Source organism: Eulemur rufifrons, chromosome 7 (assembly GCF_041146395.1).
Source record: "Eulemur rufifrons isolate Redbay chromosome 7, OSU_ERuf_1, whole genome shotgun sequence".
Classification (NCBI taxonomy): Eukaryota; Metazoa; Chordata; class Mammalia; order Primates; family Lemuridae; genus Eulemur; species Eulemur rufifrons.
Genome location: NC_090989.1, coordinates 38776605 through 38797638, shown reverse-complemented (window position 1 = coordinate 38797638; position 21034 = coordinate 38776605). Strand labels below are relative to the sequence as shown.

The following is a 21034-nucleotide window of genomic DNA, read 5'->3' as shown; positions in this document are numbered from 1 at the left end:
CATCCAAGAAGTAGGCACATAACCCAAGCCAAGTAGGCTGGGCTCTGGGTTCTTTCCAAGGTATTTTTAGGATTGGAAGTGAGGGGAAGGAGTTTCTTCTCCCTTGGTTAATAAACTAAGCTTAATCCTAGAACTGTCGCAGCTGTGAAAGAATGAAACCAAAAAGAGGGAAGCTGGAAAGGGACAGAACAGTTCTAAATGCTATTTTATTCTCTGGATTCAGAAAATCCTAAAACAAGTTCCAGTCCTTGCTATTCTATGATTTAATTATGTAACAAATCACTCTCTGCCTCTTTTTTTTTTTTTTTTTTTTTGCTTAAACTAGCTTGAGTAAGGTTTGTCAGTTATAATCAAAAAGTCCTAATACATTCCCATATTCCTTTAGGCAAAACAAAATAAATATAACAAGCAGCGTGGTTATGGCAAAATCAATAAGAAGTGAATTGCTTGATAGATATGCTTTGATTGCTCAATCTCTTGGTAAATATGGCATCATCTGCGTAGAGGATCTGATTCACGAGATTTGTACTGTTAGAAAACGCTTCAAAGAAGCAAATAACTTCCTGTGGCCCTTCAAGTTATCATCTCCACGGGGTGGAATGAAGAAAAAGACAAACCATTTTGTAGAAAGTGAAGGTCCTGGTAACAGGGAAGACCAGATCAACAGGCTTATGAGAAGAATGAACTAAAGTATCTAACATGATTATTTTTGTAATCCAGTCAGTTAATAAACAGTGACTGCTTTCAAATTGGAAAATATATATAAAACATATATATTTTTTTAAATCATGGTTTTTTAATTTACTTTTTTTTTTTTTTTGGAGACAAGAGTCTTGCTCTGTTGCCCACAATAGAGTGCCATGGCGTTAGCCTAGCTCACAGCAATCTCAAATTCCTGGGCTCAAGTGATCCTCTTTCCTCAGCCTCCTGAGTAGCTGGGACTACAGGTACACACTACCGCGCCCAGCTAATTTCTTCTATCTTTAGCAGAAATGGGGTCTCACTCTCACTCAGACTGGTCTCGAACTCCTGACCTCAAGAAATCCTTCCGCCTTGGCCTCCCAGAGTGCTTAGATTACAGGCGTGAGCCACCGCGCCCGGCCAGTACATCATAGTTTAAAAAAAAAAAAAAAAAAAAAAAAAAAAACTACCTCACTCTTACAAATCTAAATATTATATTCTAAATTCTCCTTCCCTCCTAAAAGTTTAAATATATACAAGCTACTTTTAAAAGAAGCACAATGTACTATTTTGTTTAAATTTTTCTTTGGTTTTGTTTTACATACTAGATTATTTCTTCAACTTTACACCCTACAACCTTCCTATAGAACTTTAAGTTTTAAGCATCATATTTTCTTAATTTCACACTCATTTTTGGTATCTCATTATTCCTTTCACACAACCTGACACTGATGTTTTAACGTTATGCATATCTTCTCAAATCTCTCTGAAAATTGCTAATTATAGATTTTCTACTATCTTTTTAATTTTTGAAACATTTTTAATGTTGTTTCCAACATTAACACTATTTCTTCCAGAATTTTTTTCAGTATAGTTTTTTTTTCATGTTGAAGGCATTTTTCAAATGTCTGATGATTCTTAGATACCCATTAATACTTAAAAATAAGGCCTAAGCAGATAATTGGGAGCCCAGTGAGCATGAGTTTGGAGTTTCTTGACGAATGAATTTTTCTTTAGGGCAATTAAGTGATTAGCTATCAGTAAGGAATCCTTAAGTTCCAGAATGCAAAGGTCATTGCTCCAGGATCATCTGATTTCTTTGCGGCCAGGTGGGGAGGGAAGTAGGGTAGGTTGAGTATCCCTTATCTGAAATGCTTAGGACCAGAAGTGTTTCAGATTCCAGATTTTTTCAAATTTTGAAATATATGCATTTATACTTACTGGTTCAGCATCCCTAATCCAAAAATCCAATGTCCAGAATGCTCCAGTGAGCATTTCCTTTGAGTATCATGTTGGTACTCAAAGAGTTTACAGCATTTTAGATTTTGAAATTTTGGATGAGGGATGCTCAAGCTGTAATACTGTTTCCCTACCCAACCTGGCCCTAAGGCCTGGTGATTGACATGAATGGAAAAATTTTAATTAACTTCTTTATCTGCATTCTCCCAAAATATCTCATTCTCTACTCTGTATTTTATACTTGGTTATTCGAATGGTATACCTCTTAGTAGGGGAAGGGCAAACAGCTTCCTCCTAGCTTATAAAACAAAGGATAATTTTGTTTCAGATGCTACCTATGGTTTTAAAAAATGTTTTACAAATAATTAAGTATATACATACATAAAAATAAAACATCAAGAGTTTCACAAAATAATACTTATCCTATGAGATATATTCTGATATTTTCAAAGGCATTTTGTAATGGTAATAAATGATTTTACAACCCACTGTTGTGGTGTGAGTGTAATTTGAGACATAAATAAATAAATAATAGATGAAGTTGTGACTTGCACTGTTGTGTTTCAATTACCATTCCTCTATCTGCTTTCTGTCCCCCAGAAAATTGTGGAAATCTTTCATTCACTGATAACCTTTATTTTCTTTCACTTTATTTCTCCTTTTACTTCTTTACTATAATTTTAGTGGGCCCCCTAGGAGGGCAAAAAGGATAAATCTAAGTGTTTAGTCATAATCTTTAATTAAAAGTTCTCTATAAGCATTTTTAAAAACCAGGAGTTTACTAACCTCTTTCTGGCCTGATTTAAGGTCCCTCTGCTCACTAGGATGACCTAAACTGCTGTATTCTGGAATTTACCATTAGAGCTTGCTAATGCAATCTGGAGAATTAAAAAGGAAAGTAAAATGCTTGTAGTGACCAGAAGAATCTGTGTATCACAATTCCATTTAACTCTAAAACTACAAGTAAAATTGTGGTTAAATGTTCAAAATTAAACTTAAATATTTAAGTGAAGAAATGAAAATTTCTTTTTGAAGGAAGACTTTAGGAAAGGTTTCTTGATCAGAAGAAATAATCAAAAACCAATTCCCAAACATATCAAGAAAAATAATGCGTTTATAAGAGGTAGAGTACTTACACAGCAAGGCTACTCAAAACATACTGTACGTGCTCACATTCATCTGGGAATGATGCACTGGCTGATGTAAAACAACAAAGTGCAGTCTGAAGAACCTGAAGCTGTGGCAAAGGGACCTGCCATCTTCCAGCATAATCTTCAACCACCTGATAGGAAAGCAATCCAAACATTACTATGGAAAATGTGCTCAACATCACAAGTTTTAAAATTTGGATAAAACTTATTAGATAAATTAAAACATTAGTTCGGCATGAACAGAGGTGACTTAGGAGGAAAGAAAGTTCTGTACTATTTATTTTCATGGTACACATCTGAAAATAAAATCAATTATTATCTTTGAAAATGTGGAAAATACAATATGAATGACTGTACTGCTCAATGCCAAATTCTTACCAAACTTCATTAACAAATGCCCTTTACCTCCTATATCTAGCTTTTGTCAAAATACCAATTATTAAATATTATAAAATTATAAATTATAAAATCCACAGATATATAGTAATAAAGAAAATTAGAAATGACCATTCATTGTTATTATCATTATTATTTATAAGGTTCTAAGCATTCTGGAAACATATGAGTATTAAGATACAGCAAGATGCTCCAATTATGAATATTTAACTTGTACTACATGGGGGACAGAGTCCAGAATACAGTCAGTCTTGGTCCTATCACTTAACTAGTTTTACAAATTTAGGTAGGTCATCTTCTTTCTCAATGCATTAGTTTCCTTACCATAAAATGGAGATAATAATGCTTATCTTGCAGGTTTACTCTGCCACTAAGTTGGGGTAATTTATAAGAAAACATTTTAGAATTACGAATTGCCATAAAAATGTTAATTATGATCTCTTATATGTAAGAATGCTGTATTAAAACAATGTATTATATTAACAAAATCCGGTAGGCCAAATTTGGCCTGCCACCTGTTTTTGTACAACCACAAGAAAGAATGGATTTTACAGTTTCAAATGGTTGAAAAAAATAACACTTGGTGATACATGAAAATTGTATGAATTTCAAATATCAGAGTTTATAAATAAAGTTTTATTGGAACATGGTCAGGTTCATCCATTTATATATTGTATATGGCTGCTTTCCTGCTACAACCACCAAGTTCAGTAGTTGTGAAAGAAACCATATGGCTCACAAAGCCTAAAATAGTTAATATTTGCCCCTTTACAGAAAAAGTTTGCGGACTCCTGATATAAAAACAGAGAAACATAGAGTAGAATACAAAAGCCAAGAATACTCAAGAGCCCAAAGGACTTTTCACATTAATCACTTCCTGTTGGGAGATGATTTTCCATAAGTCTCTCACATTACTGTAAGTTTTCAAAAAGCCCTAACTGACTTCATCATTTCAAAGATATTTACAGGAGACTACCTTGAAAAAAATAGAGATATCATCTCCCTCCAGAGCAGTGAACCTGTTTACTATCCAGGATAATAAGATACTGTCTCCCTCTAGGGCAAAGGTCAGTCAGATATGCTTACATATCATTATAAAAGATCAGACCTCCTTAAACTTGGGGTTCCTCAGCGGTGATGAAAACCTACTAGAGGTAGCATCCACCTAGGCCACTCACATCAACCATATGAGACTTGAGGGTCAAGGGGAACCACAATGAACATGAAACTCATTTTACTTGCTTGCTCTACCATAATTAATAAAGTCCTTTATCTCAGACCCAGGAGTTTCATATCTTCTGCAAGCATCCATGAAATTGTGGCAGACTAACTTGGATAAAGTCTCAGACTCTTCACAGTTCTTAACAATTCCAAATGGCAATACCAGGTACCTAGCATATCTCGCCAATGTTTTTGGGAACATATACAGATGAAAAACGATGCTACAGGGGATTATCTCTGTGACCTTGTGTCCCTTCTATATTTTGCAGTTCTCCCTAGCTGGAAAGTAAAAATTACTACTAACTCAGTAGTAGGACAAACCTATCCAAACCACCACAGACCAAAAAAGGGGGAATGTTAGACAAACAGTGGTTCCTTGCTTTAAATTTTCTCTTCATCAGAGTCTTTGACCAGTTTTATTGCCTTTTTCTGGTCACTTTGCCACTACTCTGGTGCCACATAAAAAATAGGTATCTGACAGCTTCACATTTTTCCCCTAGTCTCAAATAGTTTGTTCTAGTCCACGTCTACTTGCAATCTTATTCAATTCCTATTTATGGGCTGGTTTCTCTCCTTGGAAGACAATCTTTCTACTTTCTCAGATTCTGTTCTCATTACAGTTTCCTTTATTCACTCAAGATTCAGCTGCCACTGCATTGCCTGGTCTAGCTGAGCACAAACATAACACAATAAAAAGCCCTAGTGGATAACACCTCCAATAGGTTTGCCACAATGCCCTCAGGACATAAACAAAATTAACTTATATTTACATATCTTCTTATGCTGTTAAATGTCCTGCCAGGCATTAAAAATTCATTATAACACTATTTCTCTTTGAAATATTATCCTTAAAATATATGAAACAATTATATTACACTGCCCTGTTACTTGGAAATTTTTCTCCAGAGTGCTATCATAAGCACACAGCTAATGAGAGCTGATACCGTGACACCATAATCTGAACGCATTCAAACAGGCCATAGTGCAGTAAAAATACATCTTCAATTTTTTCTTTTTCTTTTTTTGTATTCTGACAGGTCACCATAACAGTGGCCAGGATAATGCTGAAGGTGCTGCAAACAAACAGGAATAGTATTTACCTGGATCTTAAAAATCCACCCTTATTACAGTTCTAAATTACTAAAGAAAATGGCCTAAGAAACACAGGATCAAGGTCAGAAATCTTTTAGGGATTGGTAGAAACCCTTTGCTCATTTTGAAGGGAATAAACATTACCATAATGAGTATTTACAGACACTCTGAATACTGCTGAAAGAAGCTACAGTCAATGCCAGAAGCATGCCATGATATAAGGGGAATTAAAGAGAGGGCAAAGCTACTGCCAAAGAAAGATGCTGGACTACTCTACTGATCCCGCAGCACTTACTCAGCATGCCCATTTACAGGAGCATATACCCTGCTCTAAAAGGGATATGGTATATATACTATATATTATCATATCTTAATTTACCACAGAAAATTAATGTGAAAATGAGCACAGACTCATTTTCTGTCAAAACTGTCAAAATGTAGACTTAATGTAAATCTATTAAGTTAAAATTATATTAATCATTTAGAAACATTAAAATACATCATCTAAATTGTTAAGTACTGACTGAATTGTGTCCTTCCAAAAGTCAATGTGACTGTATTTGGAAATAGGGCTTTTTGGAAGTACTTAAGGTTAAACGAGGTCATAAAGGTAGAATCCTATTCCAGTTGGATTGGTGGCCTTATAAGAAGGGGGAGGTCTCTTTCCCTCGCTCTCCATCTTTTTTGCTTTTTCTCTTTATTACTCTCTCTCCCCTTTTCCCCTCTCTCCACACATGCTCCAAGGAAAGTCCACGTGAGCACACAGCAAAAAGGCTCTGCGAGCCCGAAAAAGAGTCCTCAATCAGAACCTGACCATGCTGGCAACCTGATCTAAGACTTCCAACCTTAGGAACTGTGAGAAAATAAATTTCTGGTTTTTGAGCCACCCACTCTGTGGCATTTTGCTGTGGTAGTCTAAGCTAACATACAAATATATAAATGTAATATAAATTTAGCTGTTTAAGAACCTGAAAAATATCATCTAAAATGATCTAAAGTGATTAAAACATGGTTTACTGTTTCTTAACTGAGCTTTCCTTTTTTGTAATGTAACAATGAAGACTACCAAACAGTAGTTTGTCAGTGAGCAAACAATGATCTTGGTATCTAACCCCAGGTAATAATTAATAGACTAGATCATTTGCAAAGTATCAAGCATGACGTTATTTCTATTATTTGGCTATTCAAATCCCTGTCACTCTGCTCTCTGAAATCTCCCATTGTTACCAACTTTCACTATGTCAAACACCTCACAGTTTATAGGTTCCGACACCTCACAGTTCATAGGTGTTGATCGAGCTGTTCACTAATATTATTTTCATCACTTGTTTACAGTCAATCTAGCCACTTTTTAAATCTGATTAACAAACCAGAAGATGTGTTACAATTACCCTCCATTCTAGGAGTTTCAAAGTATGTCTATAATACATGCCTGTATGAATTTGTTGAATACAGATAACCTATGCATTATGTTCACCAATTTTCTAAATACTTAAAATATTTTATTTTATTATAATAAGCATAAAGCTAGTCTTTTCCCTAACCCCTTCAGTATGATTGTTATTCATTTGTAATGCAGATACTTTATATTATATAAAAATTTTCTAGTTCTGTCCACTGAGAGGACCTAAAAGTAATGACTCCACGCTAACAATAAACATACTTAGTACCCAAATCTTGGTCTTTAACCAATACTCTCCAATAAGAGGAACCTAAGCTCCTTGAAGAAGCAGTTGATTCCAGGGCTGGGACAGGAAAAATACAAGATGAGCCTAGAATATTTTGTGGTACCACAAAGTAAAGAAATGCTGAAAAAAAAAAAAAAAAATGGGACATAAGAACAGGAGGACCAACCTAAAGGACCTCATAAAGGCTAAAGCTGGAACAATCTGAACAACAAAATAAATGATAGCATTGGACATTAGTCCATACAGTAAATTAAAAATACCTAAGTCCATACTGACACAAATAAATAATTGCATAAATAAATATATGTTAGTGATGAGACAGCTGTTCCCCACAGTGAAACTCCAATTAATAAATGTAGAAGAAATAGGGAAATATAAAATCACCATTAGGCAAATACCACAGTAATAAATGTTGTAGCTAAGATCCATGGATCAATGCTAGTATTGGTGAAAGTCTGAAGAAAAGCAGAATTTGTAGTCTCAAAGTATCTCCCCCAAGAGATTTATCAACTACAAGCATAAAGATAGTACCATTAGAGTGGAGAAACCCCACAGATACAAACTTTAACCAAACCATGAAGGTAAATCGCACTAGTAAGTAATAAAACAGCATTGTCATGAAACTCTTGATGTGATACACTGAGAAAGACATAATGTCATTTTAGTGGTACTCTTGCTGAAAATAAATAAACTCATTCCTATCATGACAGAACATCAGACAAACCCAAACTGAGGGATATCCTACAAAATAACTCACCAGTAATCAAGTGTCAAGGTCATGAAAGACAAGGAAAGGCTAAAGAACTGTTACAGACTGGAACAAACTAAGGAGAAACAATAAGTAAATGCAAAGTGAGATCATGGATAACATCCTGGAACAAAAAAATAGCATCAGTAGAAAAACTGCTACATTTCAAATAAGGTCTATAGTTAACTATTGTACCAATGTTACCTTTCTGCTCTTGATAGCTGTACAATTTTCTCTAAGTTTAAAATTAGTTCAATTTTTAAAAATTTAAAACCAAAACTATTTTGTTCTCACCTTTTCCTTAAAATTTCAATGTTCTTATTTATTTCCTGAATGCTATTTTATAACATAAGCACATTTCTACATTTAGTTTTTCTACTTTGTTACCCAATTGCATCTCAAGATTTACCCTCGCCTGTGGGTATTTTTCTTTTTTTAAGAGTCAGATGGAAAAATAAAGCAGGTAGATTGGCACCACCATGGAAAAAGTATAGGCTTTGGAATCTGACAGACCTGGGTTTGAATTCCAGCTCTGTCACTTATTAGCTGTATAGCCCTAGCAAAGTTATTAAACGTCTCAGTATAAGTTTCCTGCAAAATGGAATTTAATATCACCTTAATCACAGGCTTACCAAAGAACTAAATCAGACATATATTAAAATCTAGGATAATTCCTGGCATATAACAAACAAGAGCTATCATTACTAGAGCCTGGGCAAAAGAGAGAGACCTGGTCTCAAAACAAAACAAAAAAGCCACACCAAAATGGTTTAAAAACGGATTCTAATTAAGTTATAAGTTGGTTGGAATCTGCAAAGGACAAAATCTATAGAAGCGAGAAATCTAAAACCCAGTTCTTTTGAGGGCTTAATAAAGATTATTGTTGGTTTAACTCACTACTCCTTATGTTAATGTTTCTACAACATTAAAGTTTTTAATAGGTTCTGTGAATGTAATAAGACCAAGTATTTTCAAACTGGAAGATGGGGGTAACCATCTCTATCTATATCTTAATTTTTCCATACAATCTTACTGTTAAAAGGAATCTTGAAGATTATCTAGTTCAAACTACCAAGCAGAGCACAAATACTCATTACACTATCACTCCCAGAGTGTTAACCAATGTGAATACTGCTACTGATGAGCAATTCACCACCCCAAAAGATAATTTACTTAATTTTATAGACCAATTTATTAGAAAATTCTTCATTATGAAGCAAAAACTGTAACACCTATCCACCAGTTCTAGTTTGAACTTCTAAAATTATGTAAACAAAACATGCAACAGTCCATTAAATATCATAAGGCAGCTATCACATCTTTATTATAGTCTCTTCCCTAGATTAAATATCTGCCATCCTTTCGACCATTTCAACTATTTCCCAATAGTCTACAAAATTTTCACAGTTCCCATTAGTATATCCTGTTCACAATCCAAATTGTCCATGTTTATGGACTCCAGGCAACTCCAGTCAGAATCAATGGGAATATCACCTCCCTTTTTGACTTTATTATATTAATACAGCTTGAAGTTACTTTAGGTTTTATTGATTTTTGAGTCAGCAAAAATGCTATATCTTTTTCACACAGATTGCTATATTAAGCCAGTTTTCCTACATCCTATAACTTTTTGTAGTTGATTTTTTTTTTTTTGCATGATAACTATACATTAATCCTTCTTACTTTTTCCCCATTCTTAGTTTCAGCCCAAACCTTCAGTACTGCATTTCTAGCCAATACATTAGCTTTGCCTCCCAGTATGGGTTACCTATAAATCTGAAGAGGAGGTTTTTCATTTTATCATCAAAGTTGTATACAAAAAAATTCACACAGACACAACACATAATAGGGCCAAGTTCAGATCCTTCCGCTATATACTTAGGACCATTAACCAATATCCTTTTGGCAAGAGTGTTCAATTAGTTACTAATACTAATCCACTCCCCATTTCTCCACATGTCTATAAGAATGCAAGAAATTTTGTAAAAAAACCATGCTGAAATCCATATATACTAAGTCTGTAACATCTCCTATATCTATTACCAATAATCTCATTATTAAAAAAGTAGAAATAAGAATTTGGAATGATCTGATTTAATGAACCTATAGTGATGACTAGAGATGAAGATACTGTTTTCTAACTATGAACAACCATTTATTTAATAAACTATTCAATAATTTGGCTCAACATTATACTACTTTTAGTGGTCTTCTATTCTCATAACCCACCTGTTTTAAAAACAGAATATCTGTCCATATCTAGATTGATAACATCTCTTTAGTTCTGTTTCTTCAAACATTACTGTGGTTCTATGCAAAGTGTTCCCTGTCCCCCACACTATACTTGGATGTCATTTACCTGAGAGATTTAAACTTACTTAAAAACCCCCTATCAGCTTTCCCTACCTATTTTGGGCTTCAATTCTTTTAACCAAATTTAGTTCCTAATTTGAAAATCATTCACTTTGTTAGAAAAGATATTTTAAAAATGAAATGAAGTATAGTCCAGGATTTGTGTCACTGCACTCCAGCCTGGGCGAAAGAGATCCTGTTTCTTAAAAAAAAAAAGAAAAATAATCCACAAAAACAAATTTCCATCTACTAAATCTTTTCCAGCCATTCTATCTACAAAAAAAATAGATAAAGAAATAAAAATGAAATGAAGTAGTTGTATTTTTCTGCCCAAAGCATATCTATCCCCTTCGTTTATATCAGTTGATTTAATAGAAGATAATGAACCTACACAGGAAGGAATGAAATTATATTATAGGAATTCATTCCATCCAAGAGGAAAGAAAATATATCAAAAACTAGTTTAACACAGAAACCAATCAGATATACACAACAGTTTGAAATATATAGTATTATACTTGCTAACACAGAGATTCTGGAATTAGAATATTAAACATGCTTCATATTAAATACAAATGAACTCCAAAAAGCAATTCAGCCTATGAAGCAGTTTTACGGTCCTAATATTCACCTAAAAGCCAACATATATGCAAAATAAAGATGTTTTGGTGAGTAATGAGAGAATACAGTACAGTTAGATATTATAGACCATACAGAATTAGCTCTACGCTAAAAACCAACCTTAGCTTTGAGAGATAATTTTCATTAAACACACTGTAAATAATTCTTTGAATCAGGATATTGGACATTAGTATTTAAAATCAGTTGTGATTTCTTTAGTTTTTAAGATACTCTGTTAAGCTGCATTCTTGTTAGTTTGCACCTGATTACAACGTTTCATTTATCTCTTCTTGGTGTTACTTTGAAAAGGTACCCTTATCCCAGAAGCAGTATATTTTTTCTGACATTCCCTCAAATGGAAGTTCTTTGTATGAATATTTCATGAATTAAATAAAGAATGATGATTTCCCACACAACATTAAGTCCGTAACTTTTTTTTTTTTCTTTTTTGTAGCCAGCCACCAACATTTTCTATAAGCCAGGGCAAAGAACTAGAAAGCAGGCTGCCTATGTTGGTGAGTGGAGGAGAAATGAGTAGGGAAGGGTAAACAACAAAAACTCATTCAGAATTCTCCTTCTCTATTTCATTCTATTTTTGTCCTCTTCCTAAATTCTGGACATGATGAAACTCCGGACAGATTTTTCTCTTTTCCTTTACATTCCTGTTCACAAAATAGGAACTTACTCTCTCTCAAAAAGTACCACTGAGAGGACAATTTTCATCCTTCCCCAAAATTCCCTTACTCCACACAAGTGAAATTAACAATACTAGTGAGAAGCTATCAGCGCCTGGCCAAAGTTAATGTACAGGTCTGGTTCTCATCTCCTTGAGTTTTCTACATCCACCACATATGAGGCAGGTCAGGGTCCTCCATGTGGGCCGCGTGGCTATCTCCTTAAAGATCCAACTTACTTTTTATAAGTAGTAAGTCATTTTAAAGGCTATAGATAAATTTTGATCCCTGTCAATTTTTCATTTTATTCTAAAATCAGAGGGAAGAGTAACATATTAAATGCTTCCTTCATATATATTAAAACTGGTACATGGACAAGGAAACCCCGAAGATACATGTACAAGGAGAAGTCCATGAAGATCAAATTAAAACAAGGGGTGAACAAACACTAACTCTAGGACCAGGTTTGCTCAGTCTCAAGAACTAAATTGGCTTTTTTAAGAAAACAAAGAAACAGATAATACACTTACAATTAAAATAACAGTGGGAGAATTAAAAAAGTAAAATAAAAGGAGGGCATGCTGGTTAAGATGGAAGAAGAGAGAGACTTCCTTGGAAATAATAGTTCACTCTTAGAGGCTAGACTAGACAGATGTGAAAAAAGGATTATATACAAGAACTGTTCTTAAAGATGGAATTAGGAAAGAAAAAAAAAGGATTATAGTTGTTACTCATTAGAAAGTAACTTTTGGTCCTGGTTCCAAACGTACCTGAAGGACAGAAGGGAACTGCTGGATGGAAATCTCAAGACTAACCCAGACTGGAAATGAACTACCTCTTTCAAAGATAGATAAAGTCAATAATAACAGCAAATGAAAAGCCACACTTTGAAGACTGAGATTACTAAACAAAGTAATACAAAATCTGTACAGATTTGAGAAAATAAAAAAGCAGGGACATTACCTTAAAATACTTGAAGCATTTCAGATGCACTTCAAGTTAACATTTACAACAAATGGCTATATATGCTATGGCATGGTGCCATAAAGGACGGTGCTCCAGGAACTCAAATGTAGGTCTGCAGGAGTGAATGGGAAAAGCAATACTGAAAAGAAACAAAGTAAGCAGTTAATCCTGAGTTTGATTTTGGGCTGATAAGATTTTATTAGGTCAGGGAGATGAGACTGGGCAAAATTTATTTGACATTGAATGCTTTTTGATGAAGTCCAAACTCCTTGACTTTCATCTCTAACATTAAATAAAGTACTACAAAAGATAACTGAAGGAGCAAAAAGGAAGGAAAAGGAAGATAGGAGAGGCCAACTTAAGAACAGGCTATAATGTAAACACATACAAAAAACATCTATGTTTACCTGAAATGACATATCCTACTACTGCTGAAAGAAATGTGTCAAAAAGGAATGTTTACATTGCCAACCAAGTAGAACAAATTAAGCAAGGCCTAGAACAATTAAAAGCTAAGTAAAAAAAAGGTTTAAAGGAGCAAGTAGCAGAAGAGATACTGTCTTCACTGGGCTTCTAGGAGCACAGACTTCAGAAACATCAAAAGCAGCTTCATTTTAGGTATCTGTTGATGAGTAATACAAATATGGGCCACAAAAAGAGTGCTTTTATGATTAAGTTCAATAGGTCTAAAAATTACATTGGGAATATCAACACCCCAGGTAGCACGAAACTAAAAATGTCTTGGCACAAGTTTGGGGATAGAGAAATCCAGATGCAATGGCCAAACACTGGGGCTGTGGATCACAAGGCAATGACTGTACTTGGAGCTTGTCACAATACAAAGTGATAATCTTTAACAAGAGGCTTTAGAAGCTGTACCACAATTACTTCAGCAGAGGAGTACCAGGAAAACACAGAAGAAATAGAAATTAAAAGCTTTTAATATGAAAGAAATCTAAAGTAGGAAAAATGAATTAATACCTGGTGCCTGGGGCTATTATACATGGAAATTTGTAAACTCTGCAAAAGGAAATTCAGATACTATAATACTTTCTGGAAGGAAGAAATAGAAGTATACAGGTTAAGAGCTCTAGCCCTCCCAAAAATATGGTAAAATACAGTGTCACAACTGACCACTTGATGAATTTTTCCAGTTAAATACATGTTACGGACTTTGGCATTTGGCACAACTGCCTGGCACCCTGGTGAGCCTGCTGAGGTTGAAACCTGTTTTCTGTGCATCCTGTTCTCTGTGCATCCATCTTCCCTCTGATATCACTAAATCCTAATGGCAACAGTAATGTGAGTCACGTGTACTATGTACTAAATTCAGGGAATTACTAGTGTTTCTAAATTTAATCGGTATTGGGCTGGGTGCAATAATAAATGTTTGCCCTACTGGGCTTCCAGACACTTAAAAAAAAGTAAGCCACAAAGAGGTTAAACAATTATCCTTTAGAGGGGTGAAAGAAACCACTACCAATCAAAGGAAGACAATCCAAGCTGCAGTTCCTGAAAAATCCCCAGCTCTAAACCACAGAGGCACAGAGAGACCCAATGGCTCTGATTAAGCAATATTCTAGGAAGGGAATTTAGGATCTTAACCTTTTTAGACTTTAAATTTTAATTTCTCTTTGTGAACTCAATCATGGGAGACAATTCATTTGAAGAAATCTGACATATGAGTATTTTTATTGACATTTGGTCCCCTGTACCAAAACTGCTTATGTCCCCAAATTAAAACCTGAAAAAATTTTTTAAACTAAAAAACTATCATAGGTTAATTAGCTCTCTCAAACACAGAAGCAGACTTATACTCTTAAGTACTGAGGTGTTACTAAAAGGAAAAAATAAATTAAGAGTTCTATATTTCAATAAACTTTATCATCAGTTACCCAAAAATCCACTGTTCTTGAGATGAGTATTTTCAATATTAATAAAAATGTACATTGTGGCTACTGATTAACAATTTCTGTTCTTCCATTTTTTTCAAGAATACATTAACTCTGAAAACCCAATAGAACCAAAACTGTACTGAATTGTTCCTTTTACCATTTATTGTTTTTTTTTTTTTTTTTTTTGAGACAGAGTCTCACTCTGTTGCCCAGGCTAGAGTGAGTGCCGTGGCATCAGCCTAGCTCACAGCAACCTCAAACTCCTGAGCTCAAGCGATCCTCCTGTCTCAGCCTCCCGAGTAGCTGGGACTACAGGCATGCACCACCATGCCCGGCTAATTTTTTCTATATATATTTTTAGCTGTCCAGATAATTTCTTTCTATTTTTAGTAGAGATGGGGTCTCGCTCTTGCTCAGGCTGGTCTCGAACTCCTGAGCTCAAACGATCCGCCCACCTCGGCCTCCCAGAGTGCTAGGATTACAGGCGTGAGCCACCACGCCCGGCCCCCTTTTACCATTTATTGTTAATACTACCACCATATTCCCAGATATTTAGATTAAAAACCTAATGCAATTTCATAGAATTCTCTGGTGCCTTGTTTCTACATTTAACAAGATGCTAAATACTTCCATGACATTTCTTGAAACTGTTCCTACCACTCCATTTTCATTACTATTACACAGGTAGACTTTCAATTCCCTTTTTCTGAAATACTCACTTTTTGTGTGTAGGCTTTCATTCTTTACCTCCTCTAGTCTATCTTAAAACAATATTTTAAGATTAATGATGGCACTGTTTTGCCCTTAAACTCCCTTATCATCCCATAAAATTCAAACCCCTGACTCAAGATCGGTACCAACCCATTTTTCTAATCTTAATACTTCCCAATACTTCTCTAAGTCAATGTTCTAGTCCAGTGGTTCTCAAACTTTAGTATGCATCAGAATCATCTGGAAGGCTTGTGAAAAATATAGACTGCTGAACCCCCCAGAGTTTCAGATTCTGTAGGTGTGGGGTAGGGTTAATAGTTTACATTGCTAATAGTTTCCAGGTGATGCTCATACTGCCGTTCTGGGGAATCACATTTTAAGAATCATAGTTCTAGTCAATTAACTATTACCCCCATTCATAAATGCACCATGCCATCCACCTTTTCAAAAATTATCTGCTCTACTTAAAATGTTCTCCTTCCCATACTACTTCTTTTTTTCATGCCTACATTTTAATTAACAATTCTTTTTTAAAAAATTAATTATTTCAGTAGATTTAAGGGATACTAATGTTTTTTTGTTACATGGATGAATTGTATAGTAGTCAAGTCAGGGCTTTTAGTGTACTTGTTACTCAAATAGTATACGTTGTACCCAATAGATAATTCAAGAGTCAAGTTGAATGTTGTCTTATCCATTAAAATTTTCCCAATTATCTCTAATTGAAGTATTCTCTCTGTGTTAACTTGCATAAGAATTAAAATGGTGGCACTAATCACAGTGTTCCTGTTTTAGGGTTTATATTCATTTACTGAAACCTTAGAGTGCTCTACTATACCAAGTACTCTAATGCTTTCATTTTTAGTGGAGGAAAAATAGGCAAACAAATATATATTAGATGGTGTTAAGTACCTTGGAAAAAAATAAAATACAAGGGGAAAAGGGAATGCTAGAGATGGGATGCTACTTTATATAAGGTATTCAGAGAAGCCTCCATCTCTCTGATAAGAGGATATTTGAAAAGGGCCCTGGAGCTAACCACATAGATATCCAAATGAAAAGTTATTTCCAGCCTACAAAACAAAGGCCAAGAAGAAGAAGCATACTTACTCAAATAAAAGGAGCAGCAAAAAAGCTAGTGTAAGTAAAGGTAAGTAGCAGAGGGAAAGAAGAATAAAAGACAAAGTCAAAGAGCTAGTCAGGGGCAGGATCATGGAGCCCTGCAGGCCACTGTACGGATTTTAGCTTTGACTAAGATAGAAAAGCAGGGAAGGTTTGGAAGAGATCTCACATCTTTAAAAGGATCATTTTTGGCTGCTGTGTAGAGAATAAACTGTAAGTTGGAAGCAAGGAAATAAAATAATCCAGGGGAAAGATGACTATGGGTTGGATCAGGTCATAAAAATGGAAGTAGCAGTCAGATACACCTTCTCTCCCTTAGTAGATGATTCATTTCCTTGAGGGCAAGGGTTGCGTCTTTTACCTCTTTAAATCCCCTGTAATCACTAAGATGATACTTTTCACACAGTAAATAATTTTTTTCTTGAAGGAATACCATCTACAACACTTTTACTGTACTTTATGTATCAAGATCTATGCCTAAGATAATAAAGGATAATTCAATTGATTGATATTAAGAATTTATGTACTATCTGACAGACATATATACAGCATTTTATGAGCACTTATTAAGTTATGAACACTTAATAGCTGTTGAAGTTAACTTCAAAATATAAAAGAGAAGACAAAGAATCTCAAAAGTTAGAGTAAAAGAAAATGGCTTCAGTTAATATAGAAGTTTTTAAGAACCTAAAGATAATAGAATATTTTCTTCATAAAATCAAGAGTTAAGAAGGGGCTGCATAATAGTCAGGTGCCAAGGATAGCAAAATTACATATCCACTCTAAGTTTATAAACACGAGATGAAATGGAGGAAATCAAAGTAATAAATTTAAAAAAGATGAATGAGTTTTAATATTCTCACAACTCTGTTCTATGTAAGTTTTTATACCTTCCCTGCCTCCTTGATTATATCATATATATATATTCACTATAGTAAATCTGGATAATATGAGAAAAAAAAAAATCCCCCATCATTGCACTGCCCACATATAACCACTATTAACATCTAGATATATTTTCCTTTTTTAGCTGTGTGTCTTGGGGGTACTTGCTTAATCTCTCTGAGTCTCAGCTGCATCATTCATAAAATAAAGATAAAAATAGTACTTATCTCACAGGGTTGTTGCAAAGAATAAATGAGAATCTAGGACAGGGACTGACATACTTTTTCTTAAAGGACCAGAAAGTGGCTTATGGGCCATACATTCTCTATCCCAGCTATTCAACTTTGCTGTTCTATCAAGAAAGCAGTCACAGAAAATACAGAAATAAATGGGCAAACCCTAATAAAGTTTATTTGCAAAAAACAGGCAGTGTTACTTGTGCCACAATGGCTTACGGTAAATGTTCACAACTTTTTGGTGTGTTTGGATTATTATTGGGTTGTCTTTGGAAAGTTTTGAAATTATTAAGAGAATCTGATTTTTAAAAAAACCTTTGGAACTGCTTATCAATAAAACACAAATACAGCTTTTTATACATCATTTCAGAGGGTTTACAGACTTCCTGTATTATACAAATGGCTCCATGGATGATCATCAAGAGATCCTGTTTCTAGTGAAATAGCTCATTTGATTTTTCTTTGAAGCACTCTCTCCCCCTCTAAAATTCAGATGTAAGTACAGTGGGAATGGACAATCTTTATCCAAATTATATAATCCCTTCTACAAACAAATTTTTCCACCTGATTTGTTTGAGTTATAATTATATTTTCCTAGGTCATTACATAGCCACTGAAAATATCATTTTATGGATAAATAATAGTATATGAGAGATGAAAAGATATTCAACTATTTTAGATGTTCTGGTTGCTTTCCCTTTTTAATTCATTCATTTCATTAATTATAATTAAGGCTATGATAAATAGCTTAATGTCCAAATTTATATTTCCTCAGAAGTCAATGCTATAAAGAAAATGACTAAGTCAAAAGGTACAAATTATTCTTAAGGTTTCCAATATATCTTGATGAACTAATATATCTTGATACAAAATAGTTGTGATTTTTACTCCCATCAGCTGAAAATGAGATATCCATTTCACCACATCCTCATAAGCATGGAACTTATATACACTTTCGACTTTCCTAATAAATTCTACAATCTGAGAAATCTTTGGCAAGAGTTTTCAAAGGATGGTAAAATGGCAGATCAAGGCTCAGAATGCATATCCATTGTATTTAGGACTGGTGGGATTTCCAGGTATTCAAGGTTAACTCTAAATAATATGGAGAGATAGAAACTTCAAATTTAATCATTTAAGATAAACATTTAAAACACATGCCGCACCCTCCTACCTTCAAAACACAAGATAATAAACATAAAATAACTTCTACTGGCTTGTAATCATCATAACTTTCATATTTTGAGAGCCACTGCTACTTACCTAAGTATATCTCATTCAGGTGGGCTGGAGGTGGGGTGTGTTGTGAATAAGAGTGGAGAATCACTTCTAATGGGGAACTTCTGATAGCTTAAACTTAATTTTTTTTTTCTTTTTCTCTCTTTCACATTTATGAACATCTTTTGTTTCTGCTCCTTTGAGTCTTTTTTTATCAATGCCCATTGCACTACTACTACTCAAAACTGTTTTAGTATGCTGTAGTATATATGCACAGATGCTACAATAGATACCAAATGCACATTGAGTGATACAATACAATGTATATGTATATCATAGTGGTTAAGTGCACAGGCTGGCTCATGATAGAGTGGACAGATTCCACTCTGATTGTCACATACTAGCTACATGACTTATTCAAGCCATTTACTCTATCCTGATTTTAGTTTCTTGATCTGTAAAATGAGAATAATAGCACATACCCTGTAAGGTAGTGAATTAAATGAGATAAAACAGGTACAGGACTTCTCACAGTTCCTGATAAAGGAAAACCACTCAAAATATGAGTTAAGTACACATATCCATATATAGAACATTCCAATAAAATGTTCCAGATACTAAAACATAAAACACACATTTAATCATTGGCAAGACTTGAGTAGTATTCAGAATATTTCAACTTTAGAGTAACCAAAAATACTGGTTAATGTCCGTAACTCTAGTCTACAAAATATTTCTATAAAATACATATTAATAAACTGTGTAAATGTTTTATTAGAACAGTATCTATATACGCATATATATATAAATATTTTTATAGTACACAGGGCAATGCTGTGCACCTGTCTATTAATATCTATTGATATAACCACTTCTCTTCCTTCTGTATTTTCACCCTTCACTTCTCTGTACTGTTTTGAAAATGGAGCCAGAAAATGAACCTGTGTCCTTCTTTCTCAAAGTCAATTAACTGATGAATCATGGTCTACACCCAATCCCAAATGCAGGTAACTTATTCATGTTCTCCATGCCTTCACCTAGAAAGATAAGCACTAATAAACAAAGGTATAGACTAGTGGTCATTCTCCATTCATAATCAGCAAATGCAAATAGTTCTGTAGGTAACTACCTACAGAAACTACCTCTCTAGGCAACTACCATTCTAGACCTCCATTCTCCTTAAACCTCCACGTAGTCTCAACAGAGAAACCTTCCTCCTACCAAAAAGCTCCTACATAAAGTAACTCCCCTTCACTTGTGCTTTGAATCTTGTCCTTCCTTCCCTTCAGGAATCTTATACTATGGATTATCCTTTCTTTCTTTTGTAGATTTACATTCTTCCTTTCAAATGCATAATTCTCATCAGATTTTAAACATACCCATTCTCATCAATTTTTTAAAAAAATCCTTCCTTGAATTCACAATCCCTTCAGTTACCACCCATATCATTCCTTCTTCTTTATAGGTTATATTAATATATACTTACTGTCTATTTCTTTACCTCTCACTCCTCAAAATACTCCTGCCTAACTCCTGAGCTCATCACTACATCAAAACTGCTCTGCTTAGAGTCACCTAAGACTCCATGTTAATTCAATGATTGGATCTCAACAGCTTGCTATGCCAGTTGCCATTCACCTCATCCTGAAACATTCTTTTACCTTGCATTCTGTGACACCATAGTTCTCTGGTTTTCTCCAACCTCTTTAATCCTTCTCAGATTTCATTTGAAGACTCTCCTTTCCTAGTAGGCCATTTAATCACGCTTTAGGCTTAAGTCCTCTTCTTTTCCTTGTCTACATTATCTCCTTATATGAGCTTATTTACACATATTGTTTCAAATACCATTGACAGATGATAACCAGACCTGCCTTCTGAACTCTGTCTCGTGTCCGTAAATCCAGCTATCTTTAAGATCTCTCCCTGGATGAGACAAAAGTACCTTAAATTCAACATGTTCAAACTAAACCAAAGAATCTCAGCAGAGCTGAACTTGCCCGAGAATCCAAAAAATAGTCAAGCCTCCTATTAGCCCCCATGTATAGTATTGTATACCTTTTCTAAAACAGGGACAATGCCTGTTTGCTTACCACTGCATCTCCAGTGCCTCATATAACTGACAAGCTTCAACAAAAATC

At 34.5% G+C, this 21034-nt stretch overlaps 1 protein-coding gene across 1 annotated transcript in view; it reads right to left on the bottom strand.

The window, feature by feature from the left end:
- The window catches only part of ZNF654 (zinc finger protein 654), a 76552-nt gene that overhangs the window by 47514 nt on the left and 8004 nt on the right, over positions 1-21034 (bottom strand). The window contains exon 2 of the mRNA XM_069475046.1: positions 3057-3202. Within this exon, the coding sequence (XP_069331147.1) occupies positions 3057-3202 (146 nt within the window). The remainder of the gene's footprint in view (positions 1-3056; positions 3203-21034) is intronic.